At 40.2% G+C, this 23,564-nt stretch overlaps 1 protein-coding gene across 1 annotated transcript in view; it reads right to left on the bottom strand.

Moving 5' to 3' along the window:
- Positions 1–2,216: 2,216 nt before the first annotated feature.
- Positions 2,217–23,564, bottom strand: part of DCX (doublecortin) — a 127,380-nt gene continuing 106,032 nt past the window's right edge. Inside the window, exons 9-10 of the mRNA XM_072956072.1 lie at positions 13,834–13,928; positions 2,217–3,374 (exon numbers count right to left, since the gene is read on the bottom strand). Coding sequence (XP_072812173.1) covers positions 3,318–3,374; positions 13,834–13,928 — 152 coding nt within the window. The 3' untranslated portion in view covers positions 2,217–3,317. The remainder of the gene's footprint in view (positions 3,375–13,833; positions 13,929–23,564) is intronic.

Below are 23,564 nucleotides of genomic sequence, written 5' to 3'. Positions count from 1 at the left end.
ACCATGTGAATATAGGGAGAAAGAGCCGTATTAGGTTGCTGGGTGGATTTCCCGCTGAGATCAGGACAGCAGCATATGGCTCCAAGATGCAACATGACCCTGGGAAAGAATTCTCAGGAGCCTGGTGGAAGGCAATAGAGTTCAGTGGGAAAAGGCCTTGGAATAAGAGCCAGGAGATGTGGGTTCTAATCCCAGCCCTGCCCCTAGCCAGCTGTGTGACCTTGGGGAAATTACTTTACGTCTGCATCTCCGTTCCTGGCCTGAAAATGAGGAATTTGGAGTAGATGATATGATCTTAAGGTTCCTTCCAGCTAGAAAACTCTATGATTCAATCTAGGCTAATACTAAAGTCTGTAAGGACACAAAGCAGTCATGCTAATGGCTATCCTTTCCAAAACAGTGAAGAGAAAAGGAACTTTTCTCTCAATTTACCCCTAGTTAACACTACTTATGAAGTTGTTCAGCCCAGCCCCCATATATACATTTTCCCCTTCTTTGTCCCTATTTCTATTTCTGTAAGGGAGAAAAATCAAGATGTAGGAACAAGGAACAGATAGATTGTGTGTGTGTGTGTGTGTGTGTGTCTGTGTGTGTCTGTGTGTGTCTGTGTGTCAGAGAGGAAGGGAGAATGGGGGGAGTGGTGGCAAATCCTTGCTGAATGACTTGCTATTTGCTGACTGTGCAGAAGGTCACATAATGGGACTTTAGTGGTAAAACTGGATTGGTAAAACTGGGGATGGATGACAGGGGTGAAGGCACTCAATTACAAACAAGATTTTTTTTTGCCTTGAAAATGGGCCAATTTAAAATGCAATTGGTGAAGGGCTTGAATTTTGAACTATACCAAGCCCCCCTGAAGTGGCAATGGAAAAACATTTCCTTATAATTGATTTTTTAAAAGATGGCAATTCTACTATTATTATAGGAGATTGTTGGTTGAAAGATCATTCTAAAGAAAATATGGGCATTGAATATTTTCTAATAGTACATATGCCACAAGCAAGGAAATGCTCAGAGAGGTAGCAGAGGGCTTGGACATGAGGAATCTGAGTTCCTCCTCTGGTCCTGCTGTTTACCAGCAGGTCATTTAGCTGTTTCAGCCTCCATTTCATATTAAGTCAAAGGATTTAGACTAAATGAGAACTAGAGAAAGGCTATAGATGTAACCTGTGGGGATCTGGCCTGAAGTTTAGAGACGGACCTCCTACCATCCTTTATATCCTCCTCCAATTTTTTCCCAATTAACTACAAGTGGTTCTGGGAGACACTAAGCAAAATTTGAGCTTCTAGGAAGAAGTAGAGGGTGAGTAAAATGGGCTTCTTAATGGTTTCTAACAGCCTACAAATAAAGGAGAGGAGCCAAAAGAGATTCTCATAATTTAGGGTTCTTCAATGACCAGTTTTACCAGGAATCATTACTACCATCATCTGGACTTTCCTTGAACCAAAAATGTTTGTTTGTTTGTTTGTTTGTTTGTTTGTTTTTCATAGCTAAGGATAGCTGAAGCTTGTCTAGGGGCATCTGATCTACCCCTTCCATCATGAGTTTCCTCCTACACAGTGCACATCAGCAATGCCACCAAGTTGCCACTGATCCATGTTGGGGTATTCTGCAATATCTCCTAATTATGAAGCAACTGCGTACACACACACACACACACACACACACACACACAGAGGAAGCTCATTCCAGTTAAAGTGGAGAAACAAATGCAAATCATTCAATAGCCAAACAGCAGATTGGCTTCAAATGCTGCACCTTTCCAACTATCTGAACAATTACAAAGAAATAAGGACATTTTCATATCTGCTAAAAGCAAACACAGAACTGGCATGCATGGCTTTCACTTCAGTTTAGTTGCCTTTGCCATTATGGGCTATGATCACAGACAAAAAGCAGTGTTATGAACCTGTACCTCAAAGACTGAGAGCTATTTCAAATGATCAATCCTTAGCAAAGAGAAATCCTTTCTTGTATTAAAGACAAGTGAAAGGATTCTGTGTCTTCAGTATGAAATATCAGGATTATAGATAAAAAAGAGTTGCTTAAAATATGCCATAACATTTCATTTAAAATATAATTAGAATGTCTGGTCCACGTTGAAATTATTAATGTAAGCGTAACTGTTAAAAAGTTATCAAAAGACTCATTCTATTGAATTGGCCTCTGCTATGCATTTCGTTTTTTCCTGGAGGTTTCTGTTTGGCAGTGACAGCATGATTTCTAAACTACGGTATTCTTCTGCACTTTTTTTTTTTTTGGTAAATTTTCTGCATGTGTTTTTTAGACAAAAGAAAAATCACCAGTTTATAAAAAAGGAGCCTGAAGAGTTTGCTCCTGAAAAACAGACACGAGGTTTTATAAAAAGGATATTGGTTTCTTGCTATAAAAAGCGACCGAAAGGTGTCAGACCTGAAAACAAATTCTCACAGTGTTTTCAGTGTTGGCTGTTTACAAGGCATTCAATAGAACAGAGATAGATGGATACCATACAGTTTGTGTCGTAACTTGCTATGTTAGACAGCCTCCTAGAGGAATCAGGTATATGAAAGCCCCTCACCACCAACTCTCGTTAATTGCTTATTGATTCTAAATTGCTCCAGTGGAGAGGTTGACAAGGAATTCACTGTGCTTTATAAATGCGACTGAAATGTCTACAGTGTTTTCCAATTTTGCCTAGTCTCTTTAAGCCAGCCCTACACCAGGGTCCTAGGCATCTGGTGTCAGAATGACAAGTTGCTGGTGTTTCTCCCCCTTGACAGCCAGAATTGGTGCTAGACAACAAACTGGGGGCTCAATCAGGAGCGAAGAGCAAGGCTGGGGAGCTGCCTTGCCGTCCTCCCAGGATCCTCCAGCATTCTTGAGATGGGGAGACAAGGGGCACTTGTGTTTATCACTCTTGGATTTGCCAATGAGTTTTTCACCCCCCACACACATTTTAAGTGCTATGTATGTAAACAACCCTCTACAGAAGGAAGACTGTCGTGTATGAGCAAAGCGAGACAGGGAAAAATAACGCAGGCGCCTAAGTATTCAATAGAAAGGTCATGGACTAGCACATTTTGTATCCTTGGAAAGTTACCCCAAAGGATGGTTATCAATCTATCTCTTATAATTGGTAACTGTGGATCAGTGGCCCAGAGGAGAAATCACAGGAAAATAAACCCAACATATTACAGTGTGTTTTTAAAAATAACAATAACAACAACAAAATAAAAACTTGAAAGCACCAATAGCCCTGTTGGACACTTGGGCAGAAGTACCCTATTGTAATGGCAAGCTTGGATTTGTACTCTGGACTCTGAACACTCCTCCCTCACATCGAATCGCCAAGTGAGTCTGAGTCATCCAAGGACAGAGGCAGGTACAGGTCCTGTAAGAAGATAAGAGATAAAGTTAACTCTCGTTTTCTTAACATCTTGGGCTCTGAAATGGGCACAATTACTGCTTTTGGTTTTTTTAACTAATATTTTCTCTAATTTTTACTTTGAAACAATTATGAATTCACAGGAAGTCGAAGTATAGGGAGGTATCCTTGTACCAATATCCCCTTCATTCAATTTCCCCCAATGGTAACATTTGCAATTTCCCACGCACTTGTGTGTGTGTGTGTGTGTGTAGTGTACTCTTAATGTGATTTTACTCTATTTGTATATTTGTGTGATCCTCACCACAGTCGAGATACAGAACTGTAGCCTCACCTAAAGGCTCCCTCATGTTACCCCTTTATAGCTACATCCATGCCTCCCCCATCCCTAAGCCTTGGCAACCAATATTCTGTTTCTCATCTCTACAATTTTGTCATTCCAGGAACGTTATGTAAATGGAATCCCATCGGTATAATTCCCTGGAAATTCATCAAGTTGTTGCCTGTATCAGTGGTTCACTCCTTCATATTGCTGAGCAACATTCTACAGTGTGGCTGTACCACAGTTCGTTTAACCATTCATCCATTGAAGTGGGATGATTCCAGTTTTGTGCTATTACAAATAAAGTGGCTATAAACATCCCTGTACGGGTTTTTGTGCAAACATAAGTTTTCATTTTTCTGGGATAATGCTCAAGAGAACAACTTCTAAGTTGTATATCAATCGAATGTTTAGTTTTGTAAGGATACCATGTTGTTTTTGAGAGTGACTGTACCGTTTACATTCTCACCAGAAAAGAATTAGTGACCCAGTTTATTCACATCCTAACCAGTATTTGGTGTTTTCATTACTTTTTATTTTAGCCAGTTGCGTGGATTTGTAGTGATATCTCATTGTGATTTTAATTTGCATTTCCCTGATGGCTAGTGATGTTAAACATCTTTTCATGCGCATAGTTGACATCTATAATTCCTCCTGAGTTCAACTGAAGAAACAATTCCTCAGAAATATTTCTTTGTGTCCTTTGGTTATTTTCTAATTGGATTTTTCTTACTATTGAGTTTGAACAGTTATTTTTGTATTCTATATATGGCCTTTAGTTAGATCTGTGGCTTGCAAATCTTTTTTCCCAGGCTGTAACTTGTCTTTTCATATCCTTTGCATGGCCCTGGACAGAGCAAAGATTTTTAATTTTGATAAGGTCCAATTTATGCAATTTATCATTTTTTTCTTTTAGAGATTCAGCTTTTGCTGTCAAATCTAAGAACCCTTGGCCAAGCCAAAGATCAGAAGATTTTCTCCTATGTTTCCTTTCTAAATGTTTTACATTTACATCTATAATCCATTTTTGAGTTAATTCTTATGTAAGATGTGAGGTTAGGTTAGGGGTCATTGTTTTGTCTAGGGATATCCAATCGTTTTAGCATCATTTATTGAAAAAGCTATCTTTCTTCCATTGACTGACTTTTGTTGTACCTTTGTCAAAATCAGTTGTGGATATATTTGTGGGTTCATTTCAGGCTCCCAGATTGCTTCCAGGACCTGAACAAATGGCTAACTGAGAAAATACCCCATCACCTAATTCCAATTTATTTCTTAATGCTTCCATTTCCCACCAGGAACCAGGATTCATCCACTACTGCCCCAAGCTTCGTCTATATCTTGAGGAGATGGAAGGATGATAAGGCATTGGTTTTTTCCATTGTTCTCAGAGCTCTATTTGGAGGTCCTTGTGATTCCTTCTGGACTTACTTCACCCATTATCTAAATCAGTGATTTTCAAATCTCTCTCTCAATCTCTCTTTCTTTTTAAATTCTCTATTGGAAAGAAGTTTTGATTGGAAGGCAAATACATGAAATAAATAAAAGTATAGTTGTTTTGGTTGAACCAGTCATGGAGGAGGTGGAAACTCACCCATCCCCAAATGAAGCACAGTTTAAAAACCACTGTTTTCATTCACATTAGCAGCAAGATACTATAGGAAACTGGAAAATTTAGGGTCAAATCTATGGATATTTAGGGGATTCTCTTTGGTATAATGGAAACAGAGAACTTTGGTAAAGGACTGTTTAAGAAAATTAGAGAATGCAGCTTCTCCTTGAGGTAGAGGAAAAAGTGAAGATAAGGAATGAGGACAAGAACAGGGAGGTAAGGAACTTATTTATCTAACACTGAGAATGCTTTTTACTCAGAAAGAAGAGGCAGGAAATCTTTTATGCCACTTAGAATGGAAAGAGGAGTAGAGTATATCCAGAAACCTGAGGTTTTAGTCCTGGTTAAGTAGCACTGTAACAATGAACAAATCTTTGAGTCTTAGTTTCTTCAAGAAAATGCAGAATGTACAATCTGTAAGGTCTCTATCAGCTCTGAGGCTTCTCAAAGGAATACTGAATCATTAAAAACAAAACAAAACAAAACAAAACAAAACAAAACAAAACAAAGGCAACTATAGCAAACCCACCATCCCTTAATTGTAACTCAGGGGCTGGCAAACATTTTCTGTAAAGGGTTAGATAGTAAAAAATTTAGGCTGTCTTTGTTGGTCACATATGGCCTCTGACATACAGTTTGTTTGAGTTTTGTTTCTTTTACAACCCTTTAAAGATGCAAAAAATATTTTTTTGTATTCGGAGACCATCCAAAACAGTCAGATCATACACAAGATTTGATACTCTTCCTCTAAACTACCAAACAGAAATTCTTAGAAAACTGATTAATAGGTAGGAAGTACAACACTGAAGAAACAGTAAGAGTGCAATAAAAACTTATAAAATTGAACTGAGGCAAAGTGGCATATAACGGAGTTTCATTTATGAAGGGATTTAGTACTCCAGAAATTGAGTAAAGTGAAAATCCACCATAGTCACAGTATCTTTGAGCTCTAGAGTTCAAGAATGGTGGAGAGAGACTCTCTGAAAATCTGCTCCTATGTAAATGCAGTAACACTGGAAAAATTGTCAAAATCAACTTTTTCAGAACTTAGAAAAGTAACAAAGGCTGGCAACAATCCAAAAAGTGTTTTTTCAAGGAAAATGGCTAAATCTCACTAAGAATACCAAATTTTGTGGTGCTTTAACTTCCTCTATTTCCATTCTCCTTCTTCCTAGCTCCAGGGTATCTTTGAAAAGCAACAGCCTCACAACTACAGTATCTGAAAAACAGCAACGTAGCAGTCACTGGAGGATGCCGAATGGGTTTGGAGCTTCCTCATATGTCCCGTTCCCAGAGAACTGTCACTGTTTGACCCGTCTGGTAGCTCCCTGGAAACTCCCACTTGTGGGGCTCCTCTTTATTTGAACTGATTCAGAGTACACACTGTGAACGGCCTTTTCAGGGAGCATTAATCAGCTGCAATTGTTTAAAATCACAGCTGCCTGATGTGGGGGAAATAGATGGCGTAAATGAAGCTACTCAAAACCTTAAAAGGCAAAAGCTGGAGAATTCATATCCATAGGGGACTTTGGAAAGCTCTGACAACATTCCCAGGAATCTCTAAGGCCAGGCACATGTTCAGGACTGGGTGTATTCTCGGAAAAGACCTGAGAAGTTCCTAATCTCTCACCTCTGGTTGTCCTTGAGGCCTTGAGCAAATAGCAAGTGAAGGCTAAGGCCAGCTGCCTGTCAGAGCATTGAAATCAGGCTCCAACACATACACAGAGCCCTTCAGCAAAGGCTGTGAGACTTATTGGATCAAGGCATTTAAGGGAATCTAACAAAATAATCCTTCAAGAATGAGGAGAAATCAAGACATTCCCCAATAAACAAAGACAGAGCTAGCAAACATGTCCTACAAGAAATACTAAAGAGAATCCTTCAGGGAGAAGTGAAAGGACAGTAGATAGTAATTCAAATCCACATAAGAAACAAAGAAGGCTGTAAAGGTAAATACATAGGTCACTACACAAAACATTATTAATTTATTTTTCTAATTCTTTTCTGTTATCCAATTCAAAAGACAACTGCATGGACTAGTAATTATTAAAGATACATTGATGGACTTATACATGAAGATGTAATTTGTATGTGGATAAGAGCACAGAGAGGAAGAAGGAACAGAGATATACAATAGCAAAATTTTTATATTAAAGTGAAATGAAGTTGATAACAATCCAAAGTAGATTGTGTTAAGATGTTAATTGTAATCCCCAGGGCAACCACTAAGAAAATAACTCAAAATAAAATTAGTAAAAATGCAACAAAGGAATTAAAATGGTATACTAGAAAAATGTCTATTCAAAAAAAGGGCAGAAATCCAAGCATGAAGGGACAAAAAAGACATAAGACATATAGAAAATAGCAAATGGCAGACGTAATTCCTACATTACCAATAATTATTAAATATAAGTAGATTAAGTTCTCAAATGAAAAGGCAGAGATTGGCAGAATGTATTTTTTTACATACATGATTCAGCTTTATGCTGTTTGAAACAGACATAATTTTGATTCAAAGACACAAATAGGTTGAAAATAAAAGGATGAAAAATATTTACCATGCAGTTAATAATCAAAAAAGAGCTGGAGTGGCTGTACTAATATCATAAAAAATTGACTTTACAACAAAGGACATTTTATAATGATAAAATATAACATAGTTATAAACATATATCTACCTTCATAACAGAGCATCAAACTACATGAAGCAAGAAATGATTGACTTGAAGAGAGGAATAAACAATTCAATGGTAATAGTCAAAAACTCCAATATCCCACCTTCAATAATGGATAGAATAAGTAGGTGGAAGACCAACAAGAAAAACAAGACTTGAATGACAGACACTACAAATAATTACACATCTAATCTACTCAATCCAACAACAGCAGAATATACATTCTCCTCAAGGTCCCATGTAACCTTCTGCATGACAGATCAGATGTTAGGCCATAAAACAAACCTCAATAAACCTAAAAGAACTGAAATCAAACAAAGTATGTTCTTCAACTACAGTGAAATTAAATTAGAAAGCAATAACAAAGATATTTGGGAAATTCACAAATATGTGGAAATTAAACAACATACTTCTAAATAGTCAATGGGTCAAAGAAGAAATCACAAAGTAAATTAGAAAATAGTTTTGAGAAAAAGGAAAATGAAATACTAATATAGCAAAAGTTATGGGATGCAGCTAAAGCAGTGCTCAGAGGAAAATTTATTTGAAATGTTCAGAATGTGCTAACACAGAAACAGAGAACAGATCAGTGGTTGCCAGGAGCTGGGTGGAGGGGAAAGGGGCTGTGACCATTAACAGGCTAAGAGTTTCTTTTGAGGGTGATGAATACATTCTTGCACAACTTTGTGATTATTCTAAAAACCACTAGATTGAACACTTTAAAAAGGTGAATTTAAACTCAATAAGATGTTATTTTAAAAAATAGTACCTTTGAAAATCCTTTACTTTGACAATTGAATACTACCAATATGATTCCTGAGCATATAACCCTATACAGCAATATGCATGTATTGGTGTATAGTGTATACAGTAATATTCAGTATATAATGATGTGTACAAATGTAAGAGACAGTTTTGTAGTAGTTGAGTTCTATAACTATATTGTGCCCATTGATGAATTCCATAAGTTAAACTTACACATAATGTGAATCCATTGTAGTAGAAAGAGCACAAGATCAAGAGCCTGGAGACCTAGGGCCCAAGCCTAACTTCCCCTTTCAGGCTCTTTACTTCTAGGTCTGAAAATTGGGGAAGATGTAGACTAGGTCTTTAAGCTTCCTTCTAGCTCTAAAATTCTATAACTTGGATCACTGCATTCAGTTTTTCTTTAGTTATAGCAAAACAAGGGAAAGGAGGCAGACACTGCCAAGTTAGTGAACCCCCTGAGGATTTTTCAGGCAGCACACAAGGTTCTTTTCATTATGGAAGCCTCTGTGAGTCCCACCACACTGAACCACTGGGCTTCAGCATTCACTCCTGCACTTTAGCGTACATGTAACAGACCCTTCAGTGTATTTGGTTGGTTAGTGGAAATAATGATCCAAGAAGATTGTTCCAGACTGTTATCTCAGAGGAAGGGGGAACAGGCCTAGGGGTAGCATCGGGAGGAGGCTCCACTTGCAGCTGCTATGACTTGGAATGGGTGGGTGAGATGCAGGCTATGGAGAAAATCCAGAGGACTAGGCTTAGGTATGAACTTCGGTACTTCTGTCCTCCATCAATTTATTTATTCAAAATAAATTTTTTGTATGGGTAGAACAATGTTCAGGAAAATGAATTATCTCAACATTCTGTTTTTGTTGACTGATATGTAGAAATACAGAAACACACATATTGCTTAACAATACAAATAATTTGCACCTGAAATTCATTTGCTTAGTCCCCTGGAGCCCTACAGAACAAAATGTTTGTAACAAATACAGCTGTGCTGGCGATACTATTGCGTTAGAGAAAACAAAAACTTGGTCTCTGGTCCAAGAAGCTTATAGTCCAAAGGAAGTCAGAGAGAGGTTTTGAGAAACCTGGCTTCTAGTTTGGGGTTGCTTTTTCCCAAATGTGCCCTCTGCTTTTCTGATGGTGTGGCTGATTTGTTTTTTTTCAGCTTAATTACCCGTTTTCTTCACCAGCCATCAAAAGCCTACCCAGGCTTCAAGGTCCCACTTAAATGTCACCTAGTCTGTAAAGCTTTCCTGTCTTTCACTTCGACACCCTCCCCCTGCCCAGTCAAATGTCTTTCCCAACCTCCTTTGTGCTTTTGCAGTCCTTTTGTTCCCTCTTGATTACACTACCAAAGCCCACTTAAAGTGGTGTCTGTGGTTTAAGGGTCAGGAGACCCTGCTTTATTCATCAAACTTTCTCTCTAAGCACTTCCAGGATGACAGAAAAAAAGTCTGGAAACACAGAGGAAGATGTATATTTAAATAGTGTTAGTTATGTTTTCAAATATAATACAGCAAATAGATTTTCCTTCTATCACCAGGCAACTTTGCAAGCAAAATGCCTCCAAATTTAAAGCCATGGGGGCAATCACTAATCTGGAATTTTTTTTTAAATAAATGAAAAAGTTTCCCTATGTTCCTAGGTATTCTGAACATCTTTAATATGGTACCTTCTGCAGATGGTTGACTCATACTGGGGTTGTCTCTAGCCTTGGCACCTCCTTTTTCTCATCTGCAAAATGGAACTACTAACCTGCCCTTTCTCTTTCACAGGGTTATCACAAGGATAAATTGAAAAATGGCTATGCAAAAAGATAAAGCAGCATGGAAATGCAAAATGTTGTTCTCATTAACTATACAAGGATTTACTTCGTGTCCATATTGTAGCACTTGAGTATGCGGACTTTGGCTAACCTCATCACAGCTGCATTAAAAAGGATTCTCCATGAGTTGCTTAAGAGGGGAAGCCAAGAGGCTGATTACAGCTTAGGGCCCTGCCACGACCATCAAAAGTTACCAAAGGGATGCTGGGACTTCAAGTTTGTTTCCAGTTGTGCAGGAGGAAAGTCACAGTCTCAGCCACCTGCTTCCTGTCTCCACCATGACTCACACCTTTCAGGTCCACTTGGATGGAGATTCAGATGAGATCTGCTTAGGCCCACTGCCCAAGGACCTTGGTGGTGCTAAGGCTCAGGTAACTGTGTGAAGGGAGGAGTAAGAAACTGAGCCTGAGCCCCAGAGGGACTGAGCCAAGGTTACAAGACACTTTTTAGCTTATTCAGAAAAACAAGTTCATCCTCCATCATTGGTGGTGTAAGCATGTGGCTACTGCTTCCTGATAGGATGCACTGAGAGAGACGCAATACCACTTCTATGACATTTCTGTCCCAAATGTATAATCTGAATTTAACACACAAAGAAACATCAGACAAACCTAAATAGGACATTTTACCAAATAACTAGCCTGTGCTCTTCATTTCTATAGTATACTGTCTGAAAAGATAAAAAAAAAAACTCAAGAACCTTTCTAGATTAAAGAAGACTAAAGAGAGATGATCACTGAAGGCAATGTGTGATCCTAGATTGGATCCTGGACCAGAAAAAAGAAAACCATTGGGGCAATTGATAAAATTTGAATATGGATGGCAGAGTATGTAACGGTATTGAATCAGTGCAAACTTCCTGATTTTATAATTGTACAATGGTTACAAAAGAAAATGTCCTTATTCTTAGGAAATACATACTGAAGTATTTAGAGGTAAAGGGTGTGATGTCTGCAACTTAATCTCAAATGGTTAAAAAATTTAGTAAAATACATGTGGAGGGGAGAGAGGGAAAAAACACAAAAATAAAAGAAATGGGGAAAATATAAACAACTGGTGAATCTTTGTAAAGAGTATACAGAAGTCCTTTAAGTTATTCTTGCATCTTATCTGTAAATTTGAAATATCAAAGTAAAAAGTTAACAAATTAGTGAGAATTATACCAAAATCTAAGTGTTTTTTAAAGTTTGCTTTAGAAAACTATGTAATTTATTCCTTAATGTGTGTTTGCCTAACTGCCATAAAAAAGGGTAATCTGAAAAATAAAATGATACACTGAAAACTCGAGTCAGAACAGTGAGGCTCTGACTTGCTGCCACGTGTTGCTTGTTCTAGTCCTTCGGCAGTTAAATTAATTTTTAGAATTGAGTCGAAAGCAAAACAAAAACAAAAACAAAACAAACAAACCCACACATAAAGCCTGCAAACTCAATCAGGAGAAATGGTTTAACAGTGCCAGCACTCACCTCAATGGGTTACGGATGGTGGGGCCTCAACCTAAATGAACTGAACATGTCAGCTGAAAAGCAGAATGACTCAAGTGTGCAGACAGAATAAATGCCCAAACTTGCCCCAGCCCTTTGGGGAAGGCACTGGTGGAAGGTGCTGGGGTAGGTCACACTTCCCAGAAGGAAAATAAGGGCAAAGATGCACACGGCAAAGACACAGGAAGAAACAATGTAGCATCCATAGGAGGTTCCGGGTGGAGAGAAATACAGAAGTTGGAGCTCCTCCCTGTCTTGGAACGTCTACATTAACAAGCTTTGCTGCTGGGAAGAATGTCTGAAAGCTGACTGCAAAAACAATTTTCATTCATCTCACAATCTCTGGGTAAGATTGGTTATACACAGACAGTTCAGCAGACCCTCCTTTGGAAAAATCAAATAGCTCAGCAGGACAATTAGAAGGTTCTGGTCAGGGTCAGTGCCAGAGGTTAAAGGAGTCATCAAAGAAATGGAATGGGCATTAGGAATGATGGAGTAGATAATGGTCAGATTAACCAGGAAATTGAAATCCTGATGTAGAGAAAAGGAAATGAAAATGGGTGCCAGGCACTGATGCACTGTTAAATGTGTAACAACTGACTTTCTACTGGAGAAAACGACAACCTTAATTTGCAGTATTTGCTGATTTCGATGGTGTAAATATTCCCATCATGGTTGAGTTCTGGTTAGCAATATGATGTCACCGAACACACAGTTGGGAAGCTATGTACACAATCAGCTTTAATGAGCTAGAATAAACCGGCTGGTCGTCACCTGGGTGCCGGTCTTAAGTCTGCTACTACCTAGCTATGTCATCCTAGAAAATAACTTCACTGTTCTGGGTCTCAATTTTCTTATCTGTAAAATATCAATCTCACCAAATTATTGAGAGAATCAAATGAAACTAGTTTATCTCCATTTAAGATCTCTTCTAGGTTTGACCATCTATGGTTTTGTGATGGAGTTGGGCACATTGGCGACTTTTTGCCTTTCTCCTCATGCTGTCTTGTGAACCAGGAGAAGACAAGAGAATCCTGGAGGAAGCTGCTCTAGGGTGTGGTAATCAGAGCAGAAGTCACATTCACACCACCTCAGAGATGAGGTTCAAGGCAGTGGCCGCTCCAGATTTTCTGTACAGAAGAGATTTCTGGGTGGGAATCGGTTTGGAAAGTAGAGGCAGAGAATTTATACACATCTGTTATTTTAACGATATATGTATTTGGGATAACTTAGAGATGTAAATGGTGCACAGGGACAATGCAATGTATATATGTCCTCTCTTCCTATACTGTCCAGTAATGAAGAATACACAATGAAACTAGGGTCCGTTCATATTTTGATGTCCCATGAATTTAAAGGGAGTAACTTTGGGTTAACTTTCTTTCTGTCATTCACTGGAGCCTGAGGACATAAGCTGCCCTCGATGCTCTCTTTGCCATGCCTCTGAATTGGAGGAACAAGTGCTCAACTCACCCCCTGAGCTGTCATTTGGTGACACCATTAGCTCAGAATGGGTATTTGGGCCCTTGGTAACTCTTCCTTTTGGTTAAATAGAATCAGAATTAAATAAACTGGGCATCAGAAGAATAAATAAAAGGGACTGGAAGCTTGGCCCCTGCTGGGATTCCCAGGGCTTCAAGCTATTGGACCAGATGAAGGGAAATTCTGGCCTTGATGTGCTGTTGAGGTAAATGGAAGAGAAAACCCTCACCAGCCATTCAAAAAAGTCCAAGTGCAAAGGGCTTTAGTAAGGTATAAGAGACATAATACCTTGTGCTTCCGGAGGCTGCCAGGACTGGTGGGCGTAGAGATGGGAGACTGCTTAGACTTGGGGGTAGAGAGCTGGCTGCTGGAGGTTCCGTTTGCTAGCCCAAGGCAAGAGAAAAGGAAGGGATAAAAATCAACAGCATACAAAGGAACACGTTATCCTTCCCCTCTGAAGACACTAAGAACATTCAAACGAGGTACACAGACAACCAAGTGATTTGATGAGTAGAACAAAGGTGAAAAGAAACACATTCCTCAGAAAGGCAAGAACTACAATCCTCAGTTAATTAGATCCTCGCGCAGTGCACGGCGGTAATCCACCCACCCTTTCCCCTGAGCGCTTCCAATTACAGGGGTCTGGTTCTTTTCAAACCTTTTTCATATTCATTCCCAAGTTTGACCCTAGCAACATCTCTGGGAGGTAGTCTGGGATCATATGATTTTGTTTCAATTTTATAAGTGAGACCGAAGTGAGACACAGAGGGGTTATGTGCCTGAGCTTAAAGGGGAAGCAGTAGGAGTGATTCCAACCAGGACATATCCTCTTTGGTGGCAGATGATGTGGCAGCTGCAGAACAGCCCCATTGTCTATCTCTCCCCCTCTACCCTTTTCCTGTTCACCTTCCCCTCCACTCTCTCTTTCCTGCCTCATTCTGGATGAAAAGAACAGAAGGAAAAAAAAGAGGGGGCTAATTAGGAAGAAGAATGAAAAAGAAAGTGGAGGAGAAACTGTGAAACATAAAGAGAGGCTCATATAGAAAAATGGGCAGAAGAGAGACTCAAAAAAGAGGGAGAGAAAGAGATCAGGAGTGGAGGAGAGGGGAGACAAAAAAGAGAGGGTAAAGGATTCTCGAGGGAAAGAAGAATGAGGAAGTTTGAAATCAGGGAAAAGATATAGAGACAGGAGAGGATGACAGTGGCCAGAGTCAGAGGGCACCGCTTTCTTTGTCTCTAGTCAGTAAAATGCTGACAATGAAGTGGTTTAGTATTTAACATCTTCATATTCCATTGTGTTTGCAAATTGTTTTCTATTCCCTTGTTGATATTTTTTTAAAAGAGCCAATCATGTAAAAAGAAAAATGTGGGGCATTAAAATGGAACAATTAAACAGCTTTCAAAGTAGGTTCATGTTTAGACGTTTCATGTTAAAATCAATTTCTTTTAAAATCTTAAGATTTACATGGTTAAACAGATATTCTGAAATGTATTTTAAAAATAAAGGCAAATATGCCAAGGGTGTTGGGGGGTGGGTGGGGAGAGGATGGAAGGGAGGAGAAGAGAATGAAGGAGGAAGGGAAGACAAGAGGAAGGGAGAGAGAGAGAGAGGGAAAGAGAGATAATAGGAAATTGAAAAAGTTACGGAGAAAGATGGCCTGAGAGTGTTGCTGTTAGTCCCACAGGTAAAGCTTAAACTGGTATATCATGAATATTTCCTGAGGATAGCTTTCCTCTGCACCACTTATGGTAATGTTTCCCTAGCTTCTGGAACCTACATATCAACTGCAGAGATGAAAGAGACATCAGTGTGGTGGTTGCTGAGTTGATCCAAGTGCAAGTGAGCTGAAAAATGGGCACTTAGGCATCTACCATCTGGCTTTGCCTGTGCATCCGCTCATCTCTAACCCACTCACTGAGAGGCCTTTCCCCTTGTCAGGGCTTCTGGGAAGTCATTCATTCAATAATACAGTAGTTACAGAGTCCTTTCTCTAAGCTAGGTCAGGAATTAGAGGTTGGAGTGTCAGAGATGAGTAAGTCACTTCCAGTGAGGAGGGAGGTAAGAATACAGTAGATCAAAAATACAGTGGATCAGTGGACCATGACAGAGCCATACAAGGGATATTACTGGATCCCAGAGGAGAGGCTTTGGAATCAGGGGACAAGGAGGCAAACAAGAGGAGGCAATACCTGAAAAAATCTTGAAGGATGACTCTGGAATAGACAAATCTATAGAGACTGAAAGTAGATAAGTGGTTGCCAGGGGCTGGTCAGCAGAGGGCAGGGAGGAGTCAGGTGGGGGGGAATTGGAGAGGGTCTGCTAATAGGTACAGGGTTTCTTGTAGGAGGATAAAGATGTTCTGGCATTAGATAGTGGTGATTGTTGTGCAACTCTGTGGCTAAACTAAAATCCAGTGACTTGTACATTCTAAATGAGTGAATTGTTTATGTGAATTCCATCTCAATAAAGCCATTAAAAAAAGATAAATTGGAGCCAGTTAGGCAGAGAAGGGTAGAAGAGGTATTCAGGACTTGAGAATTACACCAGTAGAGCAAAGACATGGAGGTGTGAAAGAATACAGTCTGTTTAGAGAAGTGTAAATAGTTCCAAATGGCTCAAGCATAGGATGCCAGCAGTGAGTTCTTAGAGAAGAGACTGGAGACGAGGATAAAGACCAGACCCGGGGGTCTTTTGTGGGGACTTTTGTGAACTTTGGGTTTGATCTGTGAAAGAAATCTGGGAGTGATACCATCAGATTTGCATTTAAAATCTATTACTCTGGTTGCTGTGGTAAGACTGGGGTGGGGTGGGGTAAGAGTAGAAACAAAGAGATTGGTTAGAAGACAAGGCATTCGTCCAGCTAAGGGGTGGTGATGGCTTAAAGTTAAGGACTGGGAAGGGAGCAAAGGAATAAGGTGGAAGACAGAGACCTAGAGGCCAGACAAGCTTAGAGTGTTATGTGCACATACCACATAAGCCACCCAAAGAGGAACACGACCTGTGCCAAACAGCTTAGAGACTGTGGGAGCTAGGTTTTGCCAGGGCACTAGGATTTCTGGTGAATAAAGGAAGCACTTTGGGAAAGGCAAGAGTCTGTAAAGCCACAGTGAGGGAAAGTAGTCAATTACTCTGCAGGAAAAGGAAGGATTGCTAGACCACCTACAGAACCTGAGGGTCTCCAAGCAGGACCTTGCCCCTTGTATTCAAGACAGAGAGCCATCTTGGTGATTACTGTGAGCTGACATCATGGAAGTCTTGACCTCAGCCAGGAAGCCTAACAGTCCCCAGGTAAGTGCTGGCACTTTGTTCCACATGGTGGCTGCATCCTTTGTCAATGACAGATTCTGGCTTCCCAGCAGTTGTCAGTCATGCTACAAAGGGATGGCTGCTGCACTTCCAATGGGAAGACTGCCTTTTTCATCTACCCTCTTATCTAGCTTTTTATCTAACTGAGAATGAGCCCACTGGTCTTGCCAAAATGTTAAAACTGTTAACCACAGCACGTCTATATGTGAGCCACTTTCTACCTATTGGCCAGAGATCTGTACCTACAGGTTTCGTTTGCAATTTCTAGGTTTTTTTTTCTCAGTATCCTCTGTAACTCTCTCACCCGAAACTTTATGTATTACAAAAATACATATTCCAGGTATACCTCTCTCTCTATTTTCTGTATCTCTGTGTTTACATATGTTCCACTGCCACTCCGCCAGCTAATCAATCTTAAGCTACCTGTAAGTAAAGGACTTAATTTTACCATCAACATTCAACTAGCATTTTGAAAATCAGTTTCTAACCATTCAACTACCACTCACTACATTGTTGAAAAATGCACTTTCTTGGACTTCCCTGATGGAATCAACCCCAAAGATGGACAAAGAGAAATGAGAAAATGTTGACATGTCCAGGCAAATGTCAATTCCTTACAAGCTGAAAGAGCACCTACATTTACAGACCAGATAAAAATATATTCATATATGCATTTCTATGGCTTCTGTGGGGGAAAAATCTGGGAGGGTGCCATTTGATGTGGATTCTGAAGCCAATTCACATAAATGTCAAGTAAAAGAAGTAGCAGAAAAAGATGAAAATAGGGTCTGATAAACTGTGCATCGTCTCAGATTGGCAAATCCACATGGAAGGCTGTCACAGTTCATTTTGAAAGTGATTGGAAATAACACCAGCTCGACATTCCTCATTTTCCTTTCTTCTGCTTTACTAAACATCTTTAGCTGCTGTCTCCGAGCTTCCATTTCTCAGCTGCAATTTGAGAATGTATAGGGGTAGTCTTCACCCTCTTTTACTTGCCTGTCTTCCTCACTGCTCTCCTCAGAACACAGCACTGCCTCACTGTTGTCACCTTTCTTCTCATTGTACAGTTCATTTCCACCCCCTCTATAATGAGGTACATCAGGAAGTTTTCAATCTCCTAGACCATCTCATCAATTAATCAATAAAAACCAGGATAATAATGTTTATTGGGTGTCTATGAGAAGCCAGACACTCTTCTCTCATTCTCTCTGTCTCTGTCTCTGTCTCTCTCTCTCTCACACACACACACACACACACAGCCTCATTTAGTTGTATTCTTATTTCTGATGGGGAAACAGAGGCTTGCTCCAGTTAGGAGTATAGCAAAGTCAAGATTTGAACACAGGTCTCTGATTCCAAAGCCTATGTGTGTTTTGGTTTGTTTTCAGTTTTTGCTACATTGCTCTTCCTTTTTACATGATTTGCTTCTGGGATTCCTTCCTATGACAACTTTCTGATGGGGGGGGCAGATAGGAAAGAGAGAGAAGAATTGCGGCATAGAATTAAAGAAAGAAATAGGAGCAGGTAGAAGCAGACAGCAGAGTTTATGTCTATCTTCTAGGCTTTTATCCTCCTTGATAAAGATTAGAAAGTGATTACAAGAGCTAGTTTTGTTCACCCCACCAGCCAGGTTTCACAGACAATGTCATGAAACAATGGCAGACAGAGCAGCCAGCATGGCATGCAACTACCCTCATGCCGCAGAGCCCTCTGGGAAGATGGTATCTGTGCCCTGTCTGTCACTTCCTTCCACTGTGCAGCACAATTGCCAAGCTTGGCCTGGCACAGTCTTGGCTCACGAGCTTCTCTGAATGATTCTGCTTGCCCATTCCCCAGTGCTTGTCTTTAAACCCTTGCCTCCATCAGAATGCAACAGGACAAGACTCAGCAAAAGATGTCTGGGAAGGTAACCAGGCTGACTTAACTAGATTTACAGGGATTGAAATGTATGGGGGAACAGAGGTTCCCAGGAGTGAGGAATAAGGTAGAGGGAGTCAGTTTCCAAAGAACAAGGAGAAAGTTCAGTTTCTGGCATGAGTGGCCAAGGGCAGAGGATGGTCAGCAGCCTGGCAGAATTGACACTGAGCTCTTAGATTAGAGATTCCCTTGTCTGGAGGCTGGACAGATCCCTGGAAATCAGGATGCAACTCTGTGTAAGGTGGGTATAAGTAGCCCCAGGTACAGCAATTAAAAAACTGTCTGGGTAGTGAGTTAGATAAGTTATTATATGTTCTAGGTTCAAGTTCACATGGCCAGAATGACACAGGAAGAAAAGGGCCAGTTTGACATATGCTTTTCATTCATCCTTTGACTGGAGACCAAACTGATTTGACACTCATTTCACTCACTTTGCTCTGGCTTTTCCCTCCCAATTTAATCCCAACACTAGAGCTCAACTCAAAATCGTCTACTGGTTTGGGTTTGATGTCTATTTTGAAATATTGCTCACTGAAAATAAATAACCCCACCTACCCAAAAAGCCATGATAATAATTTTAGAGCCACTTTAATAACTGCAGTTGCATTTCTACAATTGTTTTCAAAGCACTGTACCATATATGAACTCACATAATTCTCCTGATAACCCCAAGAGATGCAGCCAGGAATTACGGGTCTTCTTTTAATCACAAGGATATAGAGGTTCAGAGAGAGCATGACTTGCTTAAAGGGCATAAAGTTCTTGTCCTCAATGGATGGTGGCCTTGAGGATCTGCTCACAGATTCATTTCAAAATTCCCTCAAAGTCAGCACATCACATACCTCCCAACATGATCTTTTAGCAATTAGTTCTCTGTCTCATCTTCTCTAATTATCTAATGCCTTGCAGATCTCAATACACAATTCAGCCACTTCCTCATTTTTTCTCATATTGAGATGTTTTAAGCATTTCTTCATTCCAGTCCAAAGACACTGTGTTTTCTCTCTTCGTATACGGGGAGTTTTTCTGGAAGGCCATCCAAGTAGAACCAAGGTGGTTTCAGCTTACTTCAGAACAAGGCCAAGAGACAGCCTGTGGTTTTCACACATTCATTCCGAAGAGCCCTTGGGCAGGGTGTGGGGATTGGTTTGGCTAATTATTTCTGCTCAGTGAAAAAGCTTTTGTCCCTCTCCCCAGACTCATCCAATAGGGAAGAAAGAACTAAGGGCTCAAGAAGAGTTCTTTCCTGATTTGATCATAGGGCTGGTTATCAGGCCAAATTCAATCATAGGTTGTGGGAAACTATAACTTAAAAAGTTGGAATTTGAATTTTAAATCTATTCCTTACAGAGTCTTGGACAGCATGCAGTGGTGAATCTTTTAAACAAGGCAGAGTAGTAAGAGTCTTCCCTGTTGCAAAACAAATATGTGTACCCATTTCTGCAATATTTTGACAGATCAATTTCCCTCAAGGAGAGGACATCTGTAAAAAGGCTGATGGACATGCCAGGATTGTTTTCTCAGGCTTGATAATGCTGACAACTTTAAGTTCCAGTTAAAGGTTGTTCCACTGAGAACATGTTTTGGGTGGAACAAGCCCGTTGTCAACACTCACTACCGGTTTTCTGGGGCAGGAACTAAAACAAATGACACTGCTCTTAATTTGTGGAAAGTATGTACGCTTTGGTTAATAAGTCAGGGTTTTAAACCCTGGCTTAGCCATTTCCTAGATGTGTGACCTCAGGTGTAATCTGCCTTCTGTAGGTCTGTTTCCTCATCTGTAACATTTGAATCAAAATAATGCATATCTCTGTGGAATCTAAAAAAATGACACAAACGAACTTATTTACAAAACAGAAACAGACTCACAGACATAGAAAACAAATTTACGGTTATCAAAAGGGAAAGTGGGGAGAGGGATAAATTGGGAGTTGGAGATCTGCAGATAGACACTACTATATATAAAATAGGTAAACAATAAGTTTCTTCTGTATACTACAGGGAACTATATTCAATACCTTGTAATGGTGTATAATGAAAAAGAATATGAAAAGGAATATATGTATGTATATGTATGACAAAACATTATGCTGTACACCAGAAGTTGACACAACATGGTAAACTGATTGTACTTCAATTAAAAAATAAAACAAAATAGTGCATATCTCAATTATTGTTATTTTGAGGATTACATGACATATATCAAATGCTTAGCTAAGTGCCTTAGCACACAGGGAGGGCTCAATAATGCCATCTTATACTGATATTACTACTGCCACTACTAGAAATGGAAGGAATTGCAGCACTGAATTAGGAAATCCCGTTCCACAAGGGATGATTTATTAACCAAAAGAGGCTGAGAACTAACTCTTTGGTTAGCAGGTCAGGCATTCAGACGACTGAAGTTTTCCGGCATGAAGCCCATTACTTCTGGTTTTTGCATTTTCTTGGGCTCCCAAAAACCGAGCCCTCGGCTCCTCTCTCTTTTCAATCTCTCAGCAGTACCTTGGAGGCGGTGGCAGTCAATGAACTCTGAGTGGAACAACTGAAAGTATTGGAGCAGGAAGGTAACATAATGGCAATGTTTTAGGATGAGAAATGTGGTGGCACCACACCAGATGCATAAGTGGACAGAGATGTGAAGCAGAGACACTACATAGGAGTCTGTTGAGTAATCCAGGCAGCAGGTGATGACAGAAAGAAAGGGACTTCTATGTGAGAAATGTGGAGATGTTTCAAAGGTTCAACAACAACAGCAGCAATAGCATGTGGCGGACATGAAGGACTGAAGAGTGGGAAGAGTCAAAGGTAATGTGGAGGTGTTGGGTCTGGGGAATAGAATTGTAATAGGGAAGAACAAATCTGACTTCATGTTAGATCTATTCCTTTGGCTTTACCCCTGGGCTCTGTTTCCTGAGCTTAGACGTGCTGGTTCTGTACCTTTTGTAAAAGAATGTTACCTACAGCCTGAAATATACAGGAAAACCTAGTCTCAAGGCTCTGACCTTTAAGGATATTAACACTTTTTCATTCCTTTAAAGATAACAAGTTGCAGAATAGAAAATAACATTTGTTTTGTTGGAGGTTTACAGGGACACCATGACTTGACCCACGTGGACAGCTGCAAGAACAAAGGATTCTAACACCAAGAGGTTTGCAACAACCAACCTTCCCCTTTTTAGTATAAAAGGAGCCTGAATTCTGACTTGGCAAAGATGATTCTCCAGGACATTAGTCTGCCATCTTCTGTCTGCTGGCTTTCTGAATAAAGTCGTTATTCCTTGCCCCAACACCTCATCTCCCGATTTATTGGCCTGTCGTGCAGTGAGCAGAACGAGTTTGGACTTGGTAACAGAATAGAATTGATTCTATTGTTAGGGAGTTGAGGGGAGGAAATATTTTTGATTTTTAGATCCACTGCATTTGGTACATATGTGCAGAATTGTCTGGTAGTCATTCATGTCACTAACATCCAGAAGGAAGGTTCGGGCTGAAGGTGTAGATTTCATATCTGCCTCTCTGTACCTGGATATGCCATATTGGTCACTACCTCTGCTCTTTTGTTCATGCCTTCTCTGCTGCCAGAAATATCCATTTCCTTATCAACTGAAATCAAATCCTCCTTCAAGCCCCAGTTCTTCCAGGAAGACTTCCCTTAGCATCCTAGCCTCCCCCATGAACTCTCTTTCCCATGAACTCTAATAGTTTCTATAGCACCTACTGCCTGTATCTCTCATGCACTTGGCATTTAAACAAATCATTATCCTTAACTCTTATTTAGCATCACAGTGCAACGGTTAAATTGTAAACTGTGGAATTAAATTGGCTGGGTTCAAATCCCAGCTCTACCACTCACTAGCTGCGTGATCTTGGGTAGGTCACTTAACCTCTATGCCCTTGTTTCCTCATTTGCACAATGGGGCTAGTAGTGCCTACCTCATAAGGTTGTAAAGATTAAGTCAGTTAATATATGTACAGTGAATAGAATGGTTGCTTGGCACATATGAACTATGTAAGTGTTTGTAAATAAAATGGTTTGTTAAATTTATATGTATACTGGATCCCCAAATAAACTAAAAGCTTCTTGGTGACAATGTTATAGTTCCTTTTCCTTATAGCACCTAGCACTACTAGGTACTCCACCAAAGCCTTGGAGAGTCAGCTGTACTTAAACACAAGTCCCAGGCTGAAGCAGGCTGCTAGGACTCCTACTACAGGGAAATGGGTTAACACCCCCTCATCCCATGCCCTGTGGAGTGCTCAGTGACCCCCATTATACTGCTTGCTCCAACCATTTCATACATGGCTCTGTTGTGACAATGGAAAAGTTGCCTTAGATATAGGATAGTTCTTCCACTTAAACTAGACAAAAGCTGTGGTTTTAGAAAGAATCAGGATGGGGGAAGGGGCAAGGGAAGTTTTTCTCTTCCCATAGCTTTGCCAAGGGCACCATTTCTCCTTGGATTTACAGTAGGGGAGCTGCGGAGTGTCTAGGACTGGGCACTGGAAACAAAGGCACTTAATTACTCATGGCTGTGCTCTATGCAGCACAAAGAGAATGACACAGATACCACCCACCCCCCTGCTTCCCCACATCCCTCGCCTGGAGGTGGGGGGAGGTGGAAGGAAGCAGAGAAGCCAGGACCATCCAACAGAGACTTTCTGTTCACCACTCTGGAGCATCCAAACCCTGCCTTAAGAACAATGCAAAGATCGCCTGCCTGGAAGCCAGGAGGCTGGGCCTCTGGTTCTTGGATACTAGATAGACATTGGGAAGACCACAGGATTTACT

Source organism: Vicugna pacos, chromosome X, assembly GCF_048564905.1.
Source record: "Vicugna pacos chromosome X, VicPac4, whole genome shotgun sequence".
Lineage (NCBI taxonomy): Eukaryota > Metazoa > Chordata > Mammalia > Artiodactyla > Camelidae > Vicugna > Vicugna pacos.
This window is presented reverse-complemented; position numbering and strand designations above follow the sequence as displayed.